Here is a 17,765-nt window from a genome sequence, read left to right on the forward strand (position 1 = left end):
GTGGCTGGAGTTGGAGGCACGAAATGTAAGTGAGCATAAGTGAGGCCATCTTGTTATGCCAAATGGCCCCAGCCCCTCCTCTGTGTGACTACTCGCTGCTCTGTACGTACTCTAAAAAATTCACATGCTCTCCTGACTTATGGCCTCCACTTACGTATGTACCCCCCAATAGCTTGATAAGTTAAAACTTTGTTCTATGAGTTTCTCTCTAGGAACAGGCTGACCACAGGCAGGAAACACACCTACAAGGTATCCATCACAGCTGACAGAAAAATGGAACAATGTGATGCCTTGAGCCCATCATGCCTGGAGACCAATATCCCTGGATCCCTCACCTCACTGCCCATTTTCCCTATATAACTGCCTCAAGATTCCGTAATCCTTGAAGATGGTTTTTTTTGAGACATTAATCTGCCATCTTTCCGATTATGCCAGCTAATAAAATTAAAACTTCCTTTCTCAATCTCTAACTCGTTGTGATTAATTGGCTCTGATGGCGGTGAGCAGAGCGAGCCCATTGTTCGGTAACAAAAAGGCAAAGTCTCCAACTCCCCTAGGGCCTGCCACACTCCTCCAGCCACGCAGACGCCGGCTGTCCAGCCTGCTGCATTGCTCTGCCCATGTGGCTGGAGCATGTGAGCCCTTGTGCTAACAGTAACACTGAGGACTATATTCTTAGAGCTGGGGATTTTTTTAATGTGAAGAATATAACCAAGGAAACTTTTTATGATAGAGGAGAAAAAGAGACAGGAGATCACCAACTCAGGTTTTGGGAGAAGTCTCTAACAGCCAATGGAACCGCATTCCTCCCTCCCATGGTATCCCTAGCCACCTTGGGGAAGGGACCTCCTCTGCCCAGGCTCTTCTACCCACCAGCTTCCTTGGGTATTGGTCTACTTGGCAGTTATAGTCGTGCTGAAAGCCACTGAACTGAGGTGTGGGAGGAATCAGTCTTGGGAATAAAGGTTGTATGGTTTCATAAACACATGTGAGGAAATGGAATGAATCAGTATATAGAATGGCTTGAAAAACGTTGGCTCTCTCAGCAGACAGGCCTGCAATGATGCCTGGGCCCTGGGTGGTTGTGGGCTGACGCAGGTGAGCACTAGAGACCACAACTTACCGCTGCTGATCTGGGAGAACTTCAGGGCAACGGAGAGGCTACTTCGAGCCACCATCTCACCAATCTTTTTCCAATCGTTCCCGTGGAGGGAATGGTATATCTTTAATTTCTCGGTATCTCCTTTGCTATACCTAAGAGAAAGGGAAAACGTGTTACAATTTTGAATTAACTACAAGAGTAAAAGCTGTATTCTCATTGCTGTATACTGTAGTCCTGGGAAAAGCAGAACGGGGCGGGCCGTCAGGAAACCTGGTTCAGCTCCAGTCCTACCGATGGCCAGAGCTCTTGTCACTTTGTCTTGGCATCTCAAGCATGGTCATCCTACAAATCATTCACCGCAGTCCCCACCAGGCGCCTGGCTCAGTTACACAGTGGCCAGGGCAAATAACTGGATAATGTTATCCCCCATCCAAGCCCCTAAAGGCTTTGCTTTTCACGCACAAGAAAACACAAACTTCTTAATGTGCCTGCAAAGCTGGGCGCTCCCTATGGTTCAGCCCCACTGGCCTTCTTTTAGGCCTTTCTCACCCCAGAGCCTCTGTAGCTGCGGTGGCAATGGCCTTCCTCTGCCCCACCTGGACAGCTTCTGCACTCTTCAGACGCAGCTAAATGCCCTGTCTTCAGTGAGGGCTTCCCTGACTACCTAAGGCCCCCGTGGTTCTCTCCCGGAGAACACTCTGCCTTGCCTCTCTCACTGCACTTGTCACAGCTTACAATTATACATTTAGGGGTCCCTTGTTGATCTGTGTCTTCCTCTAGACCAGCCCTGTCCAGCCGAAAGATAATACAAGCACAGGTGTCATTTAAAATCTTCTAGTGGTCACATGAAAACCAACTTTATTTAGTTTTAATGAATTAATTTAATAACATATTTTATTTAACCTAATATTTTAAAAATGCAATCATTTCAACATGCAATCAGTATCCAAAAGTATTAATGAGATACTTTATATTTTCTTCATACCCAGCCTTCTAAACCCAGTGTGTATTCTCCTGTTACAGCACATCTCAACTTGGACTAAGTACATTTCGAGTGCTCAGCAGCCACATGAGTCTGGCGGTCACTGTGACGGGCAGTGTGGCTCTGGAGGGACAGTCCTACAAAGGCAAGGACCAATTGGTTTGCTATGCTATGGTATCCATAATGCTTGACAGACCACATTCAATAAAAATGTGACAAATGGCTTAACTCAAACATGTAGCTATTTAAGGAATTGAAGGTGCATTAATCCCACATAAAAGAACATATAAGAAAAGAACTAAAAAAGCACTATAAGTGGATTTTGAGATTAAACACCTTACATGTTTAAGTGAAGACAAAGCAATCTTTGCGACATTCTACAATTCCTCAACATGGGGAGTGGTGTTTGTTTTATTACTAACGCAACACAGAAGAAGCCCTAGTCAAATACTAACCATTTCTGAGGACAGCAATCCAGAACTACCTCAGACAATACGATCCTAGCGCTCTCAGAAATTCATCTATAGATGCAGAGAATGGTAAATAGAGACTCGGAATCCTTCACTATTAAGAATCAAGCTTTCTAGTAGTTTCCTTATCAAGGCAATCAGGGTCTTCCTGAGATTAAAAAAAACCCTAAAGGCACCCTTGAAGCAACAGAAAAGAGGACATCAGAGAGAAACTGAGCGTACAAAACGAGGAAACAGGGGCACTGACCTATAAAGGTCCTCAGAGCCTTAAAATTCTTTGATTTTTGATTTTCCATGGTTTTTTCAGTTAAAAATTCCTTAAACTGGAAAAATATTCTAAAGGTAAATGGTCACCACAACACAAATAATATGGTACAAGTCAATGAACTTTATTAGAAGGACAGACTTTTATTATTCTAAAAATTTCATTCCCACATTTATGTCACAGGTAGAAAAATATGTTACCTCAGCTGCCAGCATTAATTTACCAAAAGCATTCTTTTAAGTCCCATTTAAAGTGTCATCTTTAGTGAATTTCCTTACAGGTTCTGTCTGCAATCGTCTACTGTTGGGGCTTGGGAAAGAGAGTAGGGCAGGTTTCAGCCTGTGTGGGAGACCTTTGCTCTACCAAAGGTTTATCCCCTGTGGTAAAAATTTAACAAAACAAAACAAAACCAAGGTCATATCAACCTTTGAAGTTCAGACGACACGTCTGTCTTGATTTAGACTCTATTTCAGTAGAACTCAAATGGCCCTGCTCGCTTTACCAAGTCTGCCTCCCAGTGAGGCCAAGAGCTGGGCCACTGGGGGTTGTGTGGGCCTCAGAGGGAGGAGCTGATGCCTGCTGCTTATCCCTTTGTCCTCGAGCAGAGTGCTTACCCACAGCCAACACTTAATCTACGTTTGTCCTATTTCGAATGTTGGAAACAAACTATAATTGGGTATTTTATTAGGTAAAAAGGGAGAAGAAAATGCCCATCACCACATGAGGCACTCTGCATTGACACCACTGAATCACACTTAAATGACCTCACACTAGTGCATACCTCCCCCTTCAAATATTTACTGAAAACTCAAAGAACCGGGCAAGTGCTGAAGGGAACATCACACTGAGAAGGAAAGTTTGGGTTCATAAGGAGCTTACAAGTTAGCAGAGAAAAATTCATGAGCAACTGTAAGAGGCGGAGCACGTTGAGTGCCAACATGAAAGTATAAAGAAAAAGCTGAGGATTCAGAAAAGGAAAGATAACAAAAGGCTTATTAAAGAGGTGGAACTTGAGATGGGCCTTGAGGACATACACCTGACAGCAAATACACACTCTGGTTTCACACACAAAAATCTTCACGATGTTTTTACTTCTAATCTGTTGTTGTGGACATTTTGATTCACAGCATCAGCAAAGACTAGAGAAGGGCTCTGTCTCAAGGTGCTAGGACTTTTTTCTTACCTGCCTTTGTAATTATTGACATCGAACATCTTCTTTGCTCGATAGTATACGAGTTTCCAGGGCCGGGCAATGCCCTTACCTGAAGTCAGAAGAAAGGCAGTCAGAGGGCCACACAGAGCACAGCATGAAATGCAGTCACAATCCTACAAGGACCCAGGACAGCCCCTTTAACAACACTAGCTCTCCCAGACCCCACGTCGAGGCTTGGATTTCACGTCCTGTAGAAAGCTGTCTCGAGGAGCAGATGCACAAAATCACTAGTCTCCTTGCAGACCTCTGACAACTAGACGCTTAGTGTGTAGAGGCTCCAGCTTCCGGTCTACTGAATTCGTGGAAAAGACTCTTACATGGCAAAGTAATTTCAACGTAATTTGAACTCAGAGGAAGGGATGCTAAGGTGGGGAACACATGCCAACTTTTCTCCATAAGATAATAAAAAAACTTTCCAAATGAATAAGCTTTTCTTGCTTTCCCACTCTAAAGATGCAACAGTCCCTCAACAGGGGCTCACTCTTCTGTTTTCCTTTGTGCATTCCAGACAACACCTAAGAAATTATACTCTTTCAATTCAAGAGAGATTTTTTTCAGTCCAATCCTATATTGCTTCATGACCTTCTAACTTTCCAAGCATCTCCTCCAGGAGGAGGGTTCCAGCCACAAAGCACATACACGGCTACACTTAAAAAACTTAGGAGACTCTGGTGCATACAAGCACATGCTTTGTGCAGTATATGCAAAAAAACACATAATAAACAACAGGAGAACCGAAAACCATAATTATTACCAAGTAGGAAAGCCAGAAGTTGATAATTTAACTTTTCATAAAATCTGTAAAAGCATGATACTTGGGAGACATGAACACATTCCAAACCCCCAAAAGTACAGGCTGGCAACAGGAATACTATTAACCAGAGCGGCAGTTAACATGCATTGCGTGCACTGAATGGGTCAGGCGCTGTGCTCAATTCTTACCGCGGGTCATCTGTTTAAGGTCGGAAGGCTGTGGATGATCAAAGAGTGACCAGCTGTAAACTTACCAATGTGCAATCTAAATGAGTATTTTCTTTTTAAATCGGTGATCACAGATTTCTCCTCTGGGTATCTGTCCGTGTACAACAGCTTGTCTGCGTTCTCAATTCCTGTCAGGGATAGAAATTCTTGCACGTTTTTCTCTAACTGCTTATTTTCCTTTACAGAAAACTTGCCAAATTTAATAGCGACACCTAGGATTTGGGTGGGGAGAAAAAGTATGTGCTGTCAATAATGAACAAAAGCAGACCTAGCCCTTGGTGTTCAGCAGTTACAGTTCCCTGGCCCGCAGCATCGCCCTGCGGCGAGCAGCCCTGCCTGTGCACGCGGCACTCGCTCTCCCAGGCCCCACCGTGGAGCTCGGCTTTCCTTCAGAGCTCAGCTCTACCCACACTCTTCTCCCAAGGTCTTCCCTGGTCATCCCGTTCCAAAGTGACTTCTCCTGATGCATCGATCTCTTTTTAAAATAGTCACTTTTTCATATTAAAAAGTAATATATATTCATCAAAAATTCAAACAGTATTGAAACCAAAGTTTAAAAGAAGTCTCCCTTTTACTCTCCTCTGCCACACTACTCTCGCTAAGGTAGTACTATGAATTGGCTGGCATGATCATGAATACTTACGTATATTCTCTATGCATATACATCAGGGGGAGCGGTCACAATGTCATTGCTCTTTACATTCTATTCCTCTTTGTAACTCAAAGCACTTAAGTTTCATTATGTATTGACTGCATTTTACGGTATATTTTTCTATCCTTAGGCTTTATTTTTAAAATATCTCTTATAAAATACTCATAAAAATTTCAACATAGAATATACAAATAAAATGGGATCATTCTATAGATACTGCTCTATAAATTGTGTTTTTCTCACCTGTCAATTTTTTAAAACTAATCTCTTCAACATGATTAATTCCATATGGCTAAGGCCCCTCTTTTCACTTTTTTCAATGACTGGTGGTATTGGGCCTCACATAGCAGACACTTGGTAAATACTGCTCATTTGTAGTACACAGCCTTACATTTGTAGTTTATTCTTAAATCCAGTAAGCTTTCTGGGAAGTTCTTTAACACAGTGAAATCAAGGAGGAGACCAAGTTGGGTCTCGCATGAGACCGTGCCCACTACAACCAGCTCACCCTCAAATTAATATCTTGGGGAAAGATATTACACCTCATTGACGCTGATGATGTCCATATGAGTGTTTTAATTTTATTTTACTTTTGTATCCTTCCCAGTGTCGCAGCCAATTAACCTCCTCCTCCTCTTCTCCAGGATTGGTCTGCTAGGCTGTGGATTATCTGGGTCCTTCAGCCCCATTCTTCCTTGCCTCCTCTACCAGAAGTTGGACAAAGAGGAGGAAAACCAGTGTACTTCATTTTGCTAATTTTACAGCTCGGACATCAATTCTGGAAGGGGATAAAGCTGAAAGTAGCTAAAGGATGCTTCTTGTGAATCTAGAAATCCAAATGTTTCACAAACGGAAGTCAGGGGTTAGTTACACGTACAGGAAAGTTCAACAAATATTAAAGTTCCACAAGCTCACCCTGTGCTTTAAATTCTTTAAACCGTCCCAAGTCATCCCGATACATTCGCTTGATGGTAGTGGCAGCCCGTTCCTTGATGTTAGGAATGAACTCTTGGAGCTGCTTTACGGCAGAATCCAAATCCACATCGGAATCAACGGACTCTCTCGAATCTTCAGATAAATATTTTGTCTCAGAATCTTTGGCCGATTCCAAATTGCTTTCTTCTTCATTTGTAGGTTCTAACCTAAGGGGAGAAATCAGACTGTTAACATTAACATATCACTTGCCCTAATGGTTTTTAAATTCTTTTCTTAAAATGACTCTCACTTAGGCTACTACAGCGTTAAAGCTAGAAGAGATCTTGGAGTTGATTCAGTCTGTGAGGTCTAAACTCTTTCATGAAACTTCGCTAACTTGGATATCTCTCAGAGGCTGCGTAGAAGGTAAATGCACCACCCTAGGGCCATTTCCACCAGGTATTATTTCTCTTATTACTATGTCTCAATTTTTATGCTTTAGATATTGACTTTCTAATAAGCTAAGCCTTCTTCTACCCCCAATGACACTCAAGACACCTCTCCCTGACCCTTCCAATGAGTTAAGTTTTATAATAATGGTTACTAACTAGTTAAATCAATTCAGGGTTTACAGAGTTACAGTTGCTTTGCTGCAGTTTTCTACATATCTATCACTAATTCATCCCCAAACTCTCTGCCATGTCCAAATCTCCTCCTAGTATATTCAACTGTATCAGCTACCCGGATAATTCTGTGCATTTGTCTAAGCAAAGGGTCAAGAGCTTTCAGAGGGCCCACATAATACAAGTTAAGAACCACAGTCCTAGAACATTCCTGCTTCATTATCAGTGTTCTGAAAATGTTCCCGATAAGATGGCACAGAGGATGACATGAGTGGGCCCACGAACAATATCAATACAGCCTGAAGTGGGGCCCTCTCCCATTTAACTTCTATGTGAAACTGTTTAAAGCCAGGACAACCTAACAAATGTAAGAAAGTCACTGAGTAAAAATGAGGAGAAAATCTGTCCCAAGTCCCAGGAACTGAGATAAAGTAGTTAAAGAAAATTCTGGCATTTATTCACCAGACAGTATACTTAAATGATAATTATATAAATAATGATATCTAAATTTCTTTTATTAGTGAGAACCCTAATTCAAGTTTTTTTCCTGCTCTGTAACATTCTAAGTTATCTAATCCTTTCTTCTGTCTATATGCATATAGACAAACAAAAGTAATTAGGGGGTCTTAAAATGCCTTTTCAACTTATTCACAGAATTTCAGAGCTGGAAGAATTTTTAGTGCAAATCTAATCTAACTGCCTTATTTTATACATGAAGAAGGGAAGCTACCTGCCAAGTTTCCTCGGTTAAATGTGTACACTGTTCTGTTCGACGGTCTCTTTATGATTTCCGCCATTTACCATGTATGTGACAAATAAAGAGGCAATGGGCAGAATTCGTACAGAACATGTCCACCCTCCGAAGGCACAACATTCCCACATTACCTCTGCACCTCTCTGGAACAGGCCTGGGTTTTCTCCTCTCGTGGCCTGGGTCTCGCACTTTCTTCAATCAAGGTACAACTACCTTCCAATGAATCAAAGAGTGTGTCCTCAAAGCCCGTACTGAGCACCGAAAGATCACCACCAGATGCTACGGCACTTTCAACAGAAGACCTTCGCTTCCTTTTCTTAGCCTTTTGCTTTACACTGTGGGCTTCCTTTCTGTCTTCTGTAGTCTCGACCTTACCGACCACTTGCGATCCCTCAGAGTTCTCAAGACTCTCGGGCACGGCCAATGCCTCAAATTCCTGGTTATTTGAAATTTTTCTTTTTTTTTTCTTAGACTTGTTTCTACCAGCACATGCTGGTAGTTGTGTAATTTCACCTTCTAGGCCCACAGAAAGCAGGGATTCCTGCTTGTGTGATTCCGACCGGGGCAGGGTGATGCTCGCACACGGGCTTTCTTGTAGAGCATCACAAGAGTCAACTTTCCTCCGACGTTTTTTGTTCTTTTTCTTAACTTTATGATGCAGTTCTTCTGACTCATTTTTACGTGATTTAGTAACTGAATGCATTTCGTTTGCTTCAGGCTCTTGTGTTGACTTTTGTTTCTTGCTCGTATCAACATAGATGACGTCAACATCCTCTCTACATTTTTTTGGCGTGTTCTTGATTTTTTTTTTATCCACCAGGACACACACAACATCTGTTTCCTCGTCTACCCCCAAAGCATGATGTCTTCTTTTTTTTTTCTTCTTGGGTATACAAGTATCCTTTTCAGTCTCATCACAGATTTCTGATTTTTTCAAAGGAGAAGAAACAAGACACTGGAAATCCTTTCTCTTTTTTTTACTCTTAGTTATGTGAGGCTGTTCTTTTGCCAGGGGGGAGTCTCTGAAACTCTCATGGGAATGCCTCCGATGTCTGTCCTTATATACTGAATATTTTTTTTTCTTGTCAAAAACTGGACCATGGATTTCCAATCTGCTTGATTCTCCTTCCATTTTATTCCTATAGGGAAACTTGACAACAATGATTTATTTTTGCAAAGCATTTTAAACATTAGCCTCAAGAGAAAAAATCACAGAAAAATGAAATTGTATGACAAATGACAAGCCTGGAGTCATGATTATAAATTTTATGTTATTCTAAATGCACACTGTAGGCTCACTGTAATTCATTCTGTCTGCCCATTGCCTTTATGATGTAGAAAAAAGTAGTTAACAGAGAACGGCCCTGTACGATCAGGCCCTTGTTCCCCTCACAGCTTCATCTTTTGTGTGTGTGTGTGAGGAAGATCAGCCCTGAGCTAACATCCATGCCAATGCTCTTCTTTTTGCTGAGGAAGACTGGCCCTGAGCTAACATCTGTGCCCATCTTCCTCCACTTTATATGGGACGCCGCCACAGCGTGGCCTGACAAACGGTGCGTGGGTGCACCCGGGATCGGAACCCGGGCCGCCAGCAGTGGAGTGTGTGCACTTAACCGCTAAGCCACGGGGCCGGCCCTCACAGCTTCATCTGTTACCTCTCCTTTCCAACTCTGTGCTCCAGGCACACAGGCCTTTTTTTTTGGTTCCCCAAACATGTCACAATCCTTTTCTTGGCTCAAGGTCTTATAGTGTACAACTCCCTCTCTCTGGAGCACTCTCCACTGCCTCCCCCAGTCCCTGCCTCCTTTCATCCTTCAGAGCTTGGCTTGAATATCACTTCTTCAAGAAGGCTTTTCCCAGTTAAGAGGATATATACATTATGATACCATGTATATGAAGTTTAAAACACACAAAACAATTTTATGTATCTTTTCTGAATGGATACATACATAGTAAAACTATGAATACAGGCATGGGAATTATAAATGGCAAATTCAGGGATTAGGAACAAGTATAGATTATATTTGTAATCTTTTATTTCTTAATGGGGGTAATGAATACAAGAGTGTTTGTTATATTTTTATCTACACTTATTTTAATGCTTGAAAGAGTTCAATCAAAAAGCAAGGAGCAGGGGTCAGGCTGGTCACAGAGAGGTTAAGTTCACACACTCCGTTTCGGCGGCCCAGGGTTCGTGGGTTCAGATTCCAGGTGCAGACCTACACACCGCTCGTGAAAGCCGTGCTGTGGCAGCATCCCACATACAAAGTAGAGGAAGAGTGGAACAGATGTTAGCTCAGGGCCAATCTTCCTCACCAAAAAAAAAAAAAAAAGGAGCAGAACAAGGGTATAGATTGCTTTCATTTGTGTTTAAAAACAAGCAACTGAAGCATATAAATGTATAAGTATTTATAAAAAAAATTAAAAACAGACAGAAAGAAAGAAAGCTTTCCCTGACTCCTTGGGCTTGGCCTATTCCCCAAATGATATACTTTCACAGCAAATTGTACTTCTCTTTTGTAGCATTTAGCCCAACTGTAGTTTAAAAAACAATTATTTAATTAGTCATTTAATGGCTGTCTCCTCTACTAAAAAAGTAAACTCCAAGAAGGAAGACAATTTATCTGTCTTGTTGCCCTCTGTATTTCTACCATCGAGAAGCCCCGTCTCAGAACTCCAGTACAGAGCAGCTCCATGAGCATCTTCACAGTGGGGACATCAAGCACCCACTGCCCTCAAACCAGAAGATCGACTCTTTGAGAAAGAGGCTGAATGGGCCTTGTTAGTGTCCAACAAGGAGTTGAAATTCTGCAATAAGTTGAAATGAAGTTTAATAAGGCTCCAATGTCAATACTCATCAGAGCACAGGCGTTTTGGAGTGTAAGTACAGTCTCAGAGTTATACTTCACAAGAGAGATGGTTAAAAATATAATTTTACAAACATGTCATAACTTTCCTTGCTTTGTATTGCTTCTGGGTTTCAATTTTTCAGATTTTATTTCTCTTTGACTAGGTAATACATTTACGTGGTTCAAAGATCAAAATAATCTATTCTTATTTCCCCTCTGTTCTCACACAGAAGGTAATATCCATATAGTCTGATCTGCATTTTGCTATTTTCACTTAACAATAGACCCTGGACACCTCTCTCTATCAGTGGTTTCTCAAGTCTGAATGCTAGGCACATTTTCTACAGAAGGCACCTAACTTATCCTGGGTAGTAAAGGGCAGCTATACGAATTGTTTGGCTAGAGGGAAGAGGAATATGAAAGAAAATGTGTATTTATAGTGATAAGCCAAGTCCTCGGCCCCAGGATCTCATCTTCAGTGGAGGCATCTAAAGCTTTGGTTGAGGCCTTCCTCCCTGAAGTCACCCAGAGATGCATGGAAACCTATCTATGACCTCTTTGAAGTCTCAGCTATAGGCAGAGTGAGTGTCTCAAGCTGACTCCCTATTTGCAGAGGGTCTAGCAGACTCTCCATCTCATCACTACTGTAGCTCCAGCATCTAGCATGGTGCCTGGCTCATAGGAGGAGCTCAATAAATACTTTTTTGGAATGAATTAATGCCTTCTCTTTGGCTGCCTTCGGACTGCCAAGAGTGGCTGGAGAAAAAACTCACAATTGGGCAGATGCGTACTCCTCTAAACACTTGGCTGCTCACTACAGCTGGGACCTGAAAATTGCTCAGCAATCAAACTATGACCCTCTAGATCTGCGCTGTCCAATACAGTAGCCACTAGCCACATGAGGCTCCTGAGCACTTGAAATGTGGCCAGGCCAAACTGTGCTCTAAATGTAAAATTGGATTTCAAAGACTTAGAACAAAGATGGTGAAATATCTCATTCATAATTTTTGTATATTGCTTTTGTGTTGAAGTAGCAGTTTGGATATTAAGTAAAATACATTCCTAATTCCACCTTTTCCTTTTTATGTTTTTTAATGTGGCTACTAGCAAATTTTAAATTATGTATGTGGCTTGCATTCTATTTTTCTGGACAGCACTGCTCTGGACAGCTCACTCGTCCCCTCTTCTTACAACAATTATCTCACGTCTCCTCAACTCTCAACGAACTGCTGAATTCCATTATTCCCTCTCACTTGCAGATTAACCTGCCTATGACCTCCTACCGTCACACACACTAGATGAGAAATATGTCACCCTCCAAGTTTAACACAGCTGCCCGTGTCCGCCCTGTCCTCTGTCCCTCTTCCTGCAACAACGCAAGCGTCCCTTCTCCTGTCCACGGCCATTTCCTCCGCGTGTGCTGGATCGCAACCTCCTCTTGCATTCTCAGAGATCCTGATCCAGCAGATACATCTCTCTCCTGTATCTTTAGCCTCTCCCTCCTGCACTGGCTCCTTTCTAGCAATGCTCTAACAATCTTTACTTCTATCTTAAAAAACACAAAAACAACAACAAAATGCAACCAGCCTTGAACCGCAAAGTCCCACCCAGCTATTCTCTTTCCTCCCCTTCACAGCAAAATGTCTTACAAAATTGTTCTCTCCATTTCCTCATCTTCCGTCCACTTCTTAACCCATTTCTTCTTAGCTTCCACCTCCACTACCCCCCTGAGACTACTCCAGGAAGAATGCCTATGGCCTTCAAGCCACTCAATTCAATAAACACTTTCCAGGCCCATCTTTCAGGACTTCTTAATAACAATGAACAGAGCAGAGGATTCCTTTAAATATTCTTTTACATTCCAGCAGTTTCTTTCTTTTTTGTAAACACCTCTTAAGCTTCTCCCTCTGGTCACTGGAACTCAGCACAACCTTTTAAATATGTAGTCACTTCTTGCTAAAAACTTTTTATGGTTTGCCAGTTCTTCTTTTTTTTTTTTTTTCCCCGGTTATTCTTAAGATAAAGTCCAAAATCCTTACAGATCTGCTGTGCTTCATGATGTAGTCTGGTCCCTGCTGACCTCTGCGGTCTCACTTCTCTCCGGGTTTCCCACTCCCTGCCTTCTTTCAGTTCCTAGAATACACCATCTTTCCTTTCTTCTCAGGGACTTTGCAAAAGCAGTTCGTTCTGCCAGGAATGCTCTTCCTCGGCATTACCTTTCTGCCCTTTAACTGGTCTAAGTTTGAAAGTCACTTCCTCAAGAAGCTCTCCCTAATCGCTTAACTGGGTCCCGTCTCCCCGTTATGCAGTGTTTCTCAACAAGCCAGCTGCTGCCCTATTGCACTCAGCGAAGCTGTGGGATGATCGGCCTCCTAAGGGTTAGGATCCTGGACAGATCCTAACGGGTTCCCAGTGCTCGATACACAGGGAACATCGAACGGATATGCACTTATCCCCACTTATTCGGAACATACCACTTCCCGCCCCGCAGGCTACGTGCCCAAGCCTGGTCCTGGACTCTCTCACCACCTTTCGGGTGCGACAGAGACCCTGCTCTGCTCTGCTCTGGGGTGGGCGTCCTGGGGCTGAGAGGGGAGGAACTAACCAGATGTTCGGCTCTCGATCCTCTTTGGCCCGAAGACCCCAGCCTCAGTCCCCGTGTGGAAGGGCCTGAGCGGCCGCGGGGAATCCAGGCGCCAGTCGCATCCCTGGAGACCTCAGGCCACGGGCGGGTCGCCCAGGAGATTTCTCGATCTCTCGATCACCGCTCGATTTCTACACCGTATGCGCATTTAAAAAACCGGAACGACCAAAAAGCGCTTTCCACATACCGTTAGAAAGCCTCGCCACCTTCCTTCCAGTCCGGAAGTGCTGCTGTTGTGGAACCGGAAGTAGTCGTGCGTCGCTTCCGGTCCGGCCTCCGGCGTCACGCTGCCATAGCAACACGCCTGCCTCCCTGGCGGTGACACATGCGTAGATGCCTGCCCATTTTGTTCCTAGAGTGGCTGGGAGTGGGGTGGGGTAAGGCATGATCCCTAAAACTAAGGAAGTGGGACAGAATCGGGACAGAATTTTTGGATTGACTTAGTTAATTCATGCGTGCATTCCATTAACTCAACACCTTTTTGCTGAGCTCCGTCTATAGTCCAGGAGTGAACAAGATGGTGAGGTCCCTAATCTGAGGATGATAGACAGCCAACAAATCAACCAAGATAATTTCAGATTATCCCATAAGGAAAATGAAACAGGGTAATGCGATGGAAAGTGAATGGGGGCAGTGAGTGCTACTTTCGATGGAAGGGAAGGCTCTTTGAGGAGTGACATTTGAGCCGAGTTCTAAATGAAAGGGGCGAGCAAAAATCTAGGCGGAAGAGTGTTCCAGGCTGAAAGCAAATCCAGAGGCCCTGAACTTGGTTGCTGGAGGACCTGAAAGAAGGCCACGGCAGCTGGAGCACAGCGAACGAAGGGGAGAGTGGTAGGAGATGAAGTCAGAGGTTGGCAGGGGCTGCCTAGTGCAGAGTCAGATGCACATTAAGCTTAGATGAAGGTTAGAGCTACAAGGAGCCTTGGTGATCTATTCCAATCCTCCCATTTCAACTGAGTCCTGAAGAAACTTGGCTTATGATTAAAAGTAAAGCTTTAACTAGGCCATCAAGTCAAGGCCAGTATACATACCTCTCAAACTTTTAGTTTTATTGCATAGTGAACATAACCATATTGGCAACTCGTTTTCTCATTTAAGCCTATCACAACCCTCTGTTTTAGGCATCTTTATTAGGTACTATCAGCCTCCCCTTGTGAATGAGAAAACTAGGGGTTAACGTGACTTGTCCAAGGGGACTTCTGTGGCCCAGCCAGGATTCAGACCTGTGGTCTTTCCACTGCTCCACTGTTCTGTCCCCCCTGCACCACCTGACTGCCTCTGTGTGAGCTGCCAAGCAGCTTTGATTAAAAAGTGCACGACCGATATTTCTGTGAAAGTCTGCAAGTGAAGCAGGCTGGAGAAACCATAAGCATGCAGCGTACACACACACACACACACACACACCCGTCACCACTGAAGGGCTGCTCCAGGCCTTGGAGGAGCAGGTGGAAGTCTGTCTGCTCTGCTCTGTAAATGTGGTGTTGGTGTTCTCCATGGCTGGTATGTAAGCCCTTGAAGTTCAGGTTTGTTGTCTGTGCAGCTTGCGCAGTGGTGAACCCCTTTACCCAGAGTGCTGTAGATATTTGTACATTTAATGAAAATGATAGTGATGGATGAACGAACCCACAAAAGGCTGGAACTAGACTAGAAGGCAGACTAGAGATCATCCAGGCTAGTGGTTTCAAAAGCACTTCACGAATCACCTGGGAAGCTTTTAAAAACTGCAGATTCCCAACTTTGCCGTGGACTGCATATTAGGCACTATTGTAGTATCACATGGAAATCCACGGACATGGTAATGACATTGTAGTTATGTACGAGAATATCCTTGTTCTTGGCAGATACATGCTGAAGTGTTTAGGGTCAAATACGATACTGCCTGCAGATATTTTCAAAATGATTCAGCAATGTGTGTGTGTGCATCGTCACACACACACACACGAGCGCACACACACACAGAAAACAAATGAGGCAAATGCTAAGGACTGGTGAATCTAGGTGAAGTCTATATGGATTTTCATTGCACTCTTCTTCAATTTTTCTGTAGCTTTGAAATTTTTCAAAATAAAAACATCCGAGGGGGAGGGAAGAAATTTTTAAAAATTCAGATTCCCAGATCACATTTCCAGATATTCTGATTCAGTGAATCTGTATTTTCCAACTTTCCTCCATTCTATTGCACAAAGTTGGATACCAGCTCCTTTAACTCTAGACTTTACTCCCTAACCATTTCACAGAAGCAAAAAACTGAGGCTCCAACAGGGTGACTAATTCAAGATCACCCAGTGGATTGGCAAAAGCATCAGGCCTGGAATGCGGATTTCTACTTCATCAGGAAACATTTAGCGCTCTGTCCCGGGGGTATGCGGGTGGCGCAGGGAAGAGAAATGGGAAGGGGCGGTAAGTGGAGTTGGGGTGAGTGGAGGGAGGGTATTTTGATTCGGAAGTCAAGTGTAAATGGCTGTCTAGAGCCCCTTCGCTTTTTAACACAACAAATGGTGATTCTTGGGGTTTTGTCGTGTCTATTTAAGAAAACCCAAACAGGTCCACTTTGGTGGCCGCCAGTAGTTTCCTGAAAGAGAAAGGATCCGCACAGGCCCACCGCTGTTGGCGTCCCGTCGCCATGGAGATAGACCGTTCCATGCGTCCTTAAGGGGTGGTCTTGATTTTCTCTCCATTCCCAATCCGCAGCGCGGCGCCCAAAAGACACTCTGAGGAACCAGATGGCCTTACTTAAGGCTTCAAGGCTCCTTGCAACGAGGTGGCGATGCGAAGTGGGCGCGCCCCAATCCGGAGGGGGCCCGGCGTCCAGTGCCCACCCCGGGATCTGGGTGGTATGGCCCGGGACACACGGTGGGCGCCTAGGAGCTCCACGCCGGCCCCAAGCCGGAAAGTGCTCCCAATCCAGCCCGCGGGCTGACACCCCGCGACCCCCAGGATGCCAGAGGCCAGGAGCTCCTTCCAGGACCTCACGCGATGGAAGAAGAAGAAGCAGCCGGTGCGCCGCACGGTCAGCCAGATCTGCCCGCCCCCACGACGGCCGCTGACCGTGGCCGACATCCGGCCGGGCATGGAGAACGAGAGGCTGGGGGTCGTGCGCGATTCCATGTTTCAGAACCCGCTCATCGTCAAGGTGAGCCGCTCACAAGCCCACCACCCTTTCACGCTCGCCCCCTCACTGGCCACCCACGCGGGGGTTTCCACCTGTCCTGGTCCGAGCGCAGCGTTGGGGGCTCCAACTCGAGTCCAGACAAACCTGGATTCCCGTGTGGTCACGGGCAGGTCGCATCGCCTCTCTGAGCCTCAGTTTCCTCATCCTCAAAGTGGGACGATAATGCCTCTCATTAAAGGGAATGATTGGGAAGATTGAATAGGGTAACCCCTGCGGGACTCCTGGCCCAGCGCCTGACATGCGGTAAGCGCACGATGTCGGCGGCTGCTATTTACCCTGGAGCCTGCTGCTGAACTCACAGGGTGACAGGTCGCGCGCACCCAGACTGTCCTTACTCACCACCTGCCTCACCTCAGGGTGCAGGCCGCCTCCTCCCTTTGCCCTGCACGCCTGGGCTGCTACTATGCAGCAAGCCTTGTGTGTCTCTCCTGGAAGCGTCAGTTCACACGTTAATTTCAGCCCGCTCAAACTGATCCAGAAGAGAAAAAAAGCGCGAATCTCCGCCCTAGGACGTCCGGCAGGCACGAGTGAGGGAGCTGCGTTTTCTAACCAGATCGCCTCCCCTTTTATTGCACGCTCCCTCACTTTAGTCTCGTTTCCGGACAGGTGATCACCCAGCACTAGCGTAGCATGGCCCAGTCTTCCCGGGGCCCCAGGAAAAGTCAGGTTGTGGTTTGGCGCTTGGGGAGCCGGTCACGGAGCAAATTTATCCTGCGCCACTGGAGGGCAGTGTCCTTTTAAAAATGCGCACAGTTCCAGATGCCAGAAGTGGAAGGCGCCGGTGGTAACCATGGACTCAGCAACAATTATTTAACTGAACACCAGGCGCTGATTAGAGCCCAGAGTTTTTGTTGTTTGTTTCTGTTTTTGGTACAGGGAACCTAGGCCTTCTTAACATTGTGCTAGAATTAGCTGAGTTAATTGGTATCTGTGAAAACATTGACTCTCTCCTCTTGCCTTCCCCAAACTGTGCTGGGCCAGCACCTGGGAGAAGCTGGCTTATCACACTCCACACCCTTCTATTTAATATGCCCCTTTCTTAGGCACCACCCCCGCCAAGTGGAACAAGGTCTTTCACTTATTTCCAGGTGAGAAGAGCCATTCTAAGCGGACAGATGGGACAGAGGGGGTTCACGGTTCTGG

The 17,765-nt window shown here is 44.8% G+C and overlaps 2 protein-coding genes across 8 annotated transcripts in view; one reads left to right on the forward strand and one right to left on the reverse strand.

Moving 5' to 3' along the window:
* TTF1 (transcription termination factor 1) overlaps positions 1-13,679 on the reverse strand; it is a 40,293-nt gene extending 26,614 nt beyond the window's left edge. For 2 of the 6 annotated variants that reach the window (XR_009215926.1, XM_058524357.1), the window contains exons 1-6: positions 13,412-13,546; positions 8,089-9,107; positions 6,581-6,807; positions 5,040-5,225; positions 4,003-4,081; positions 1,124-1,254 (exon numbers count right to left, since the gene is read on the reverse strand). Coding sequence is in view for 5 of the 6 variants with exons in the window: in XM_058524357.1 (XP_058380340.1) it covers positions 1,124-1,254; positions 4,003-4,081; positions 5,040-5,225; positions 6,581-6,807; positions 8,089-9,089 (1,624 nt within the window). In the remaining variant the exon portion in view is untranslated. Of the gene's footprint in view, positions 1-1,123; positions 1,255-4,002; positions 4,082-5,039; positions 5,226-6,580; positions 6,808-8,088; positions 9,108-13,411; positions 13,547-13,637 lie in introns of those variants that run through there. The other 4 variants (XM_058524358.1, XM_058524360.1, XM_058524359.1 and 1 more) reach the window with 4 other exon arrangements.
* A 2,709-nt stretch (positions 13,680-16,388) lies between these two features.
* Positions 16,389-17,765, forward strand: part of CFAP77 (cilia and flagella associated protein 77) — a 128,104-nt gene continuing 126,727 nt past the window's right edge. For both annotated transcript variants that reach the window (XM_058524368.1, XM_058524369.1), the window contains exon 1: positions 16,389-16,583. In XM_058524368.1, the coding sequence (XP_058380351.1) occupies positions 16,389-16,583 (195 nt within the window). The remainder of the gene's footprint in view (positions 16,584-17,765) is intronic.

The sequence above is a fragment of the Diceros bicornis genome, chromosome 28 (genome assembly GCF_020826845.1).
Source record: "Diceros bicornis minor isolate mBicDic1 chromosome 28, mDicBic1.mat.cur, whole genome shotgun sequence".
NCBI classification, from domain to species: Eukaryota; Metazoa; Chordata; class Mammalia; order Perissodactyla; family Rhinocerotidae; genus Diceros; species Diceros bicornis.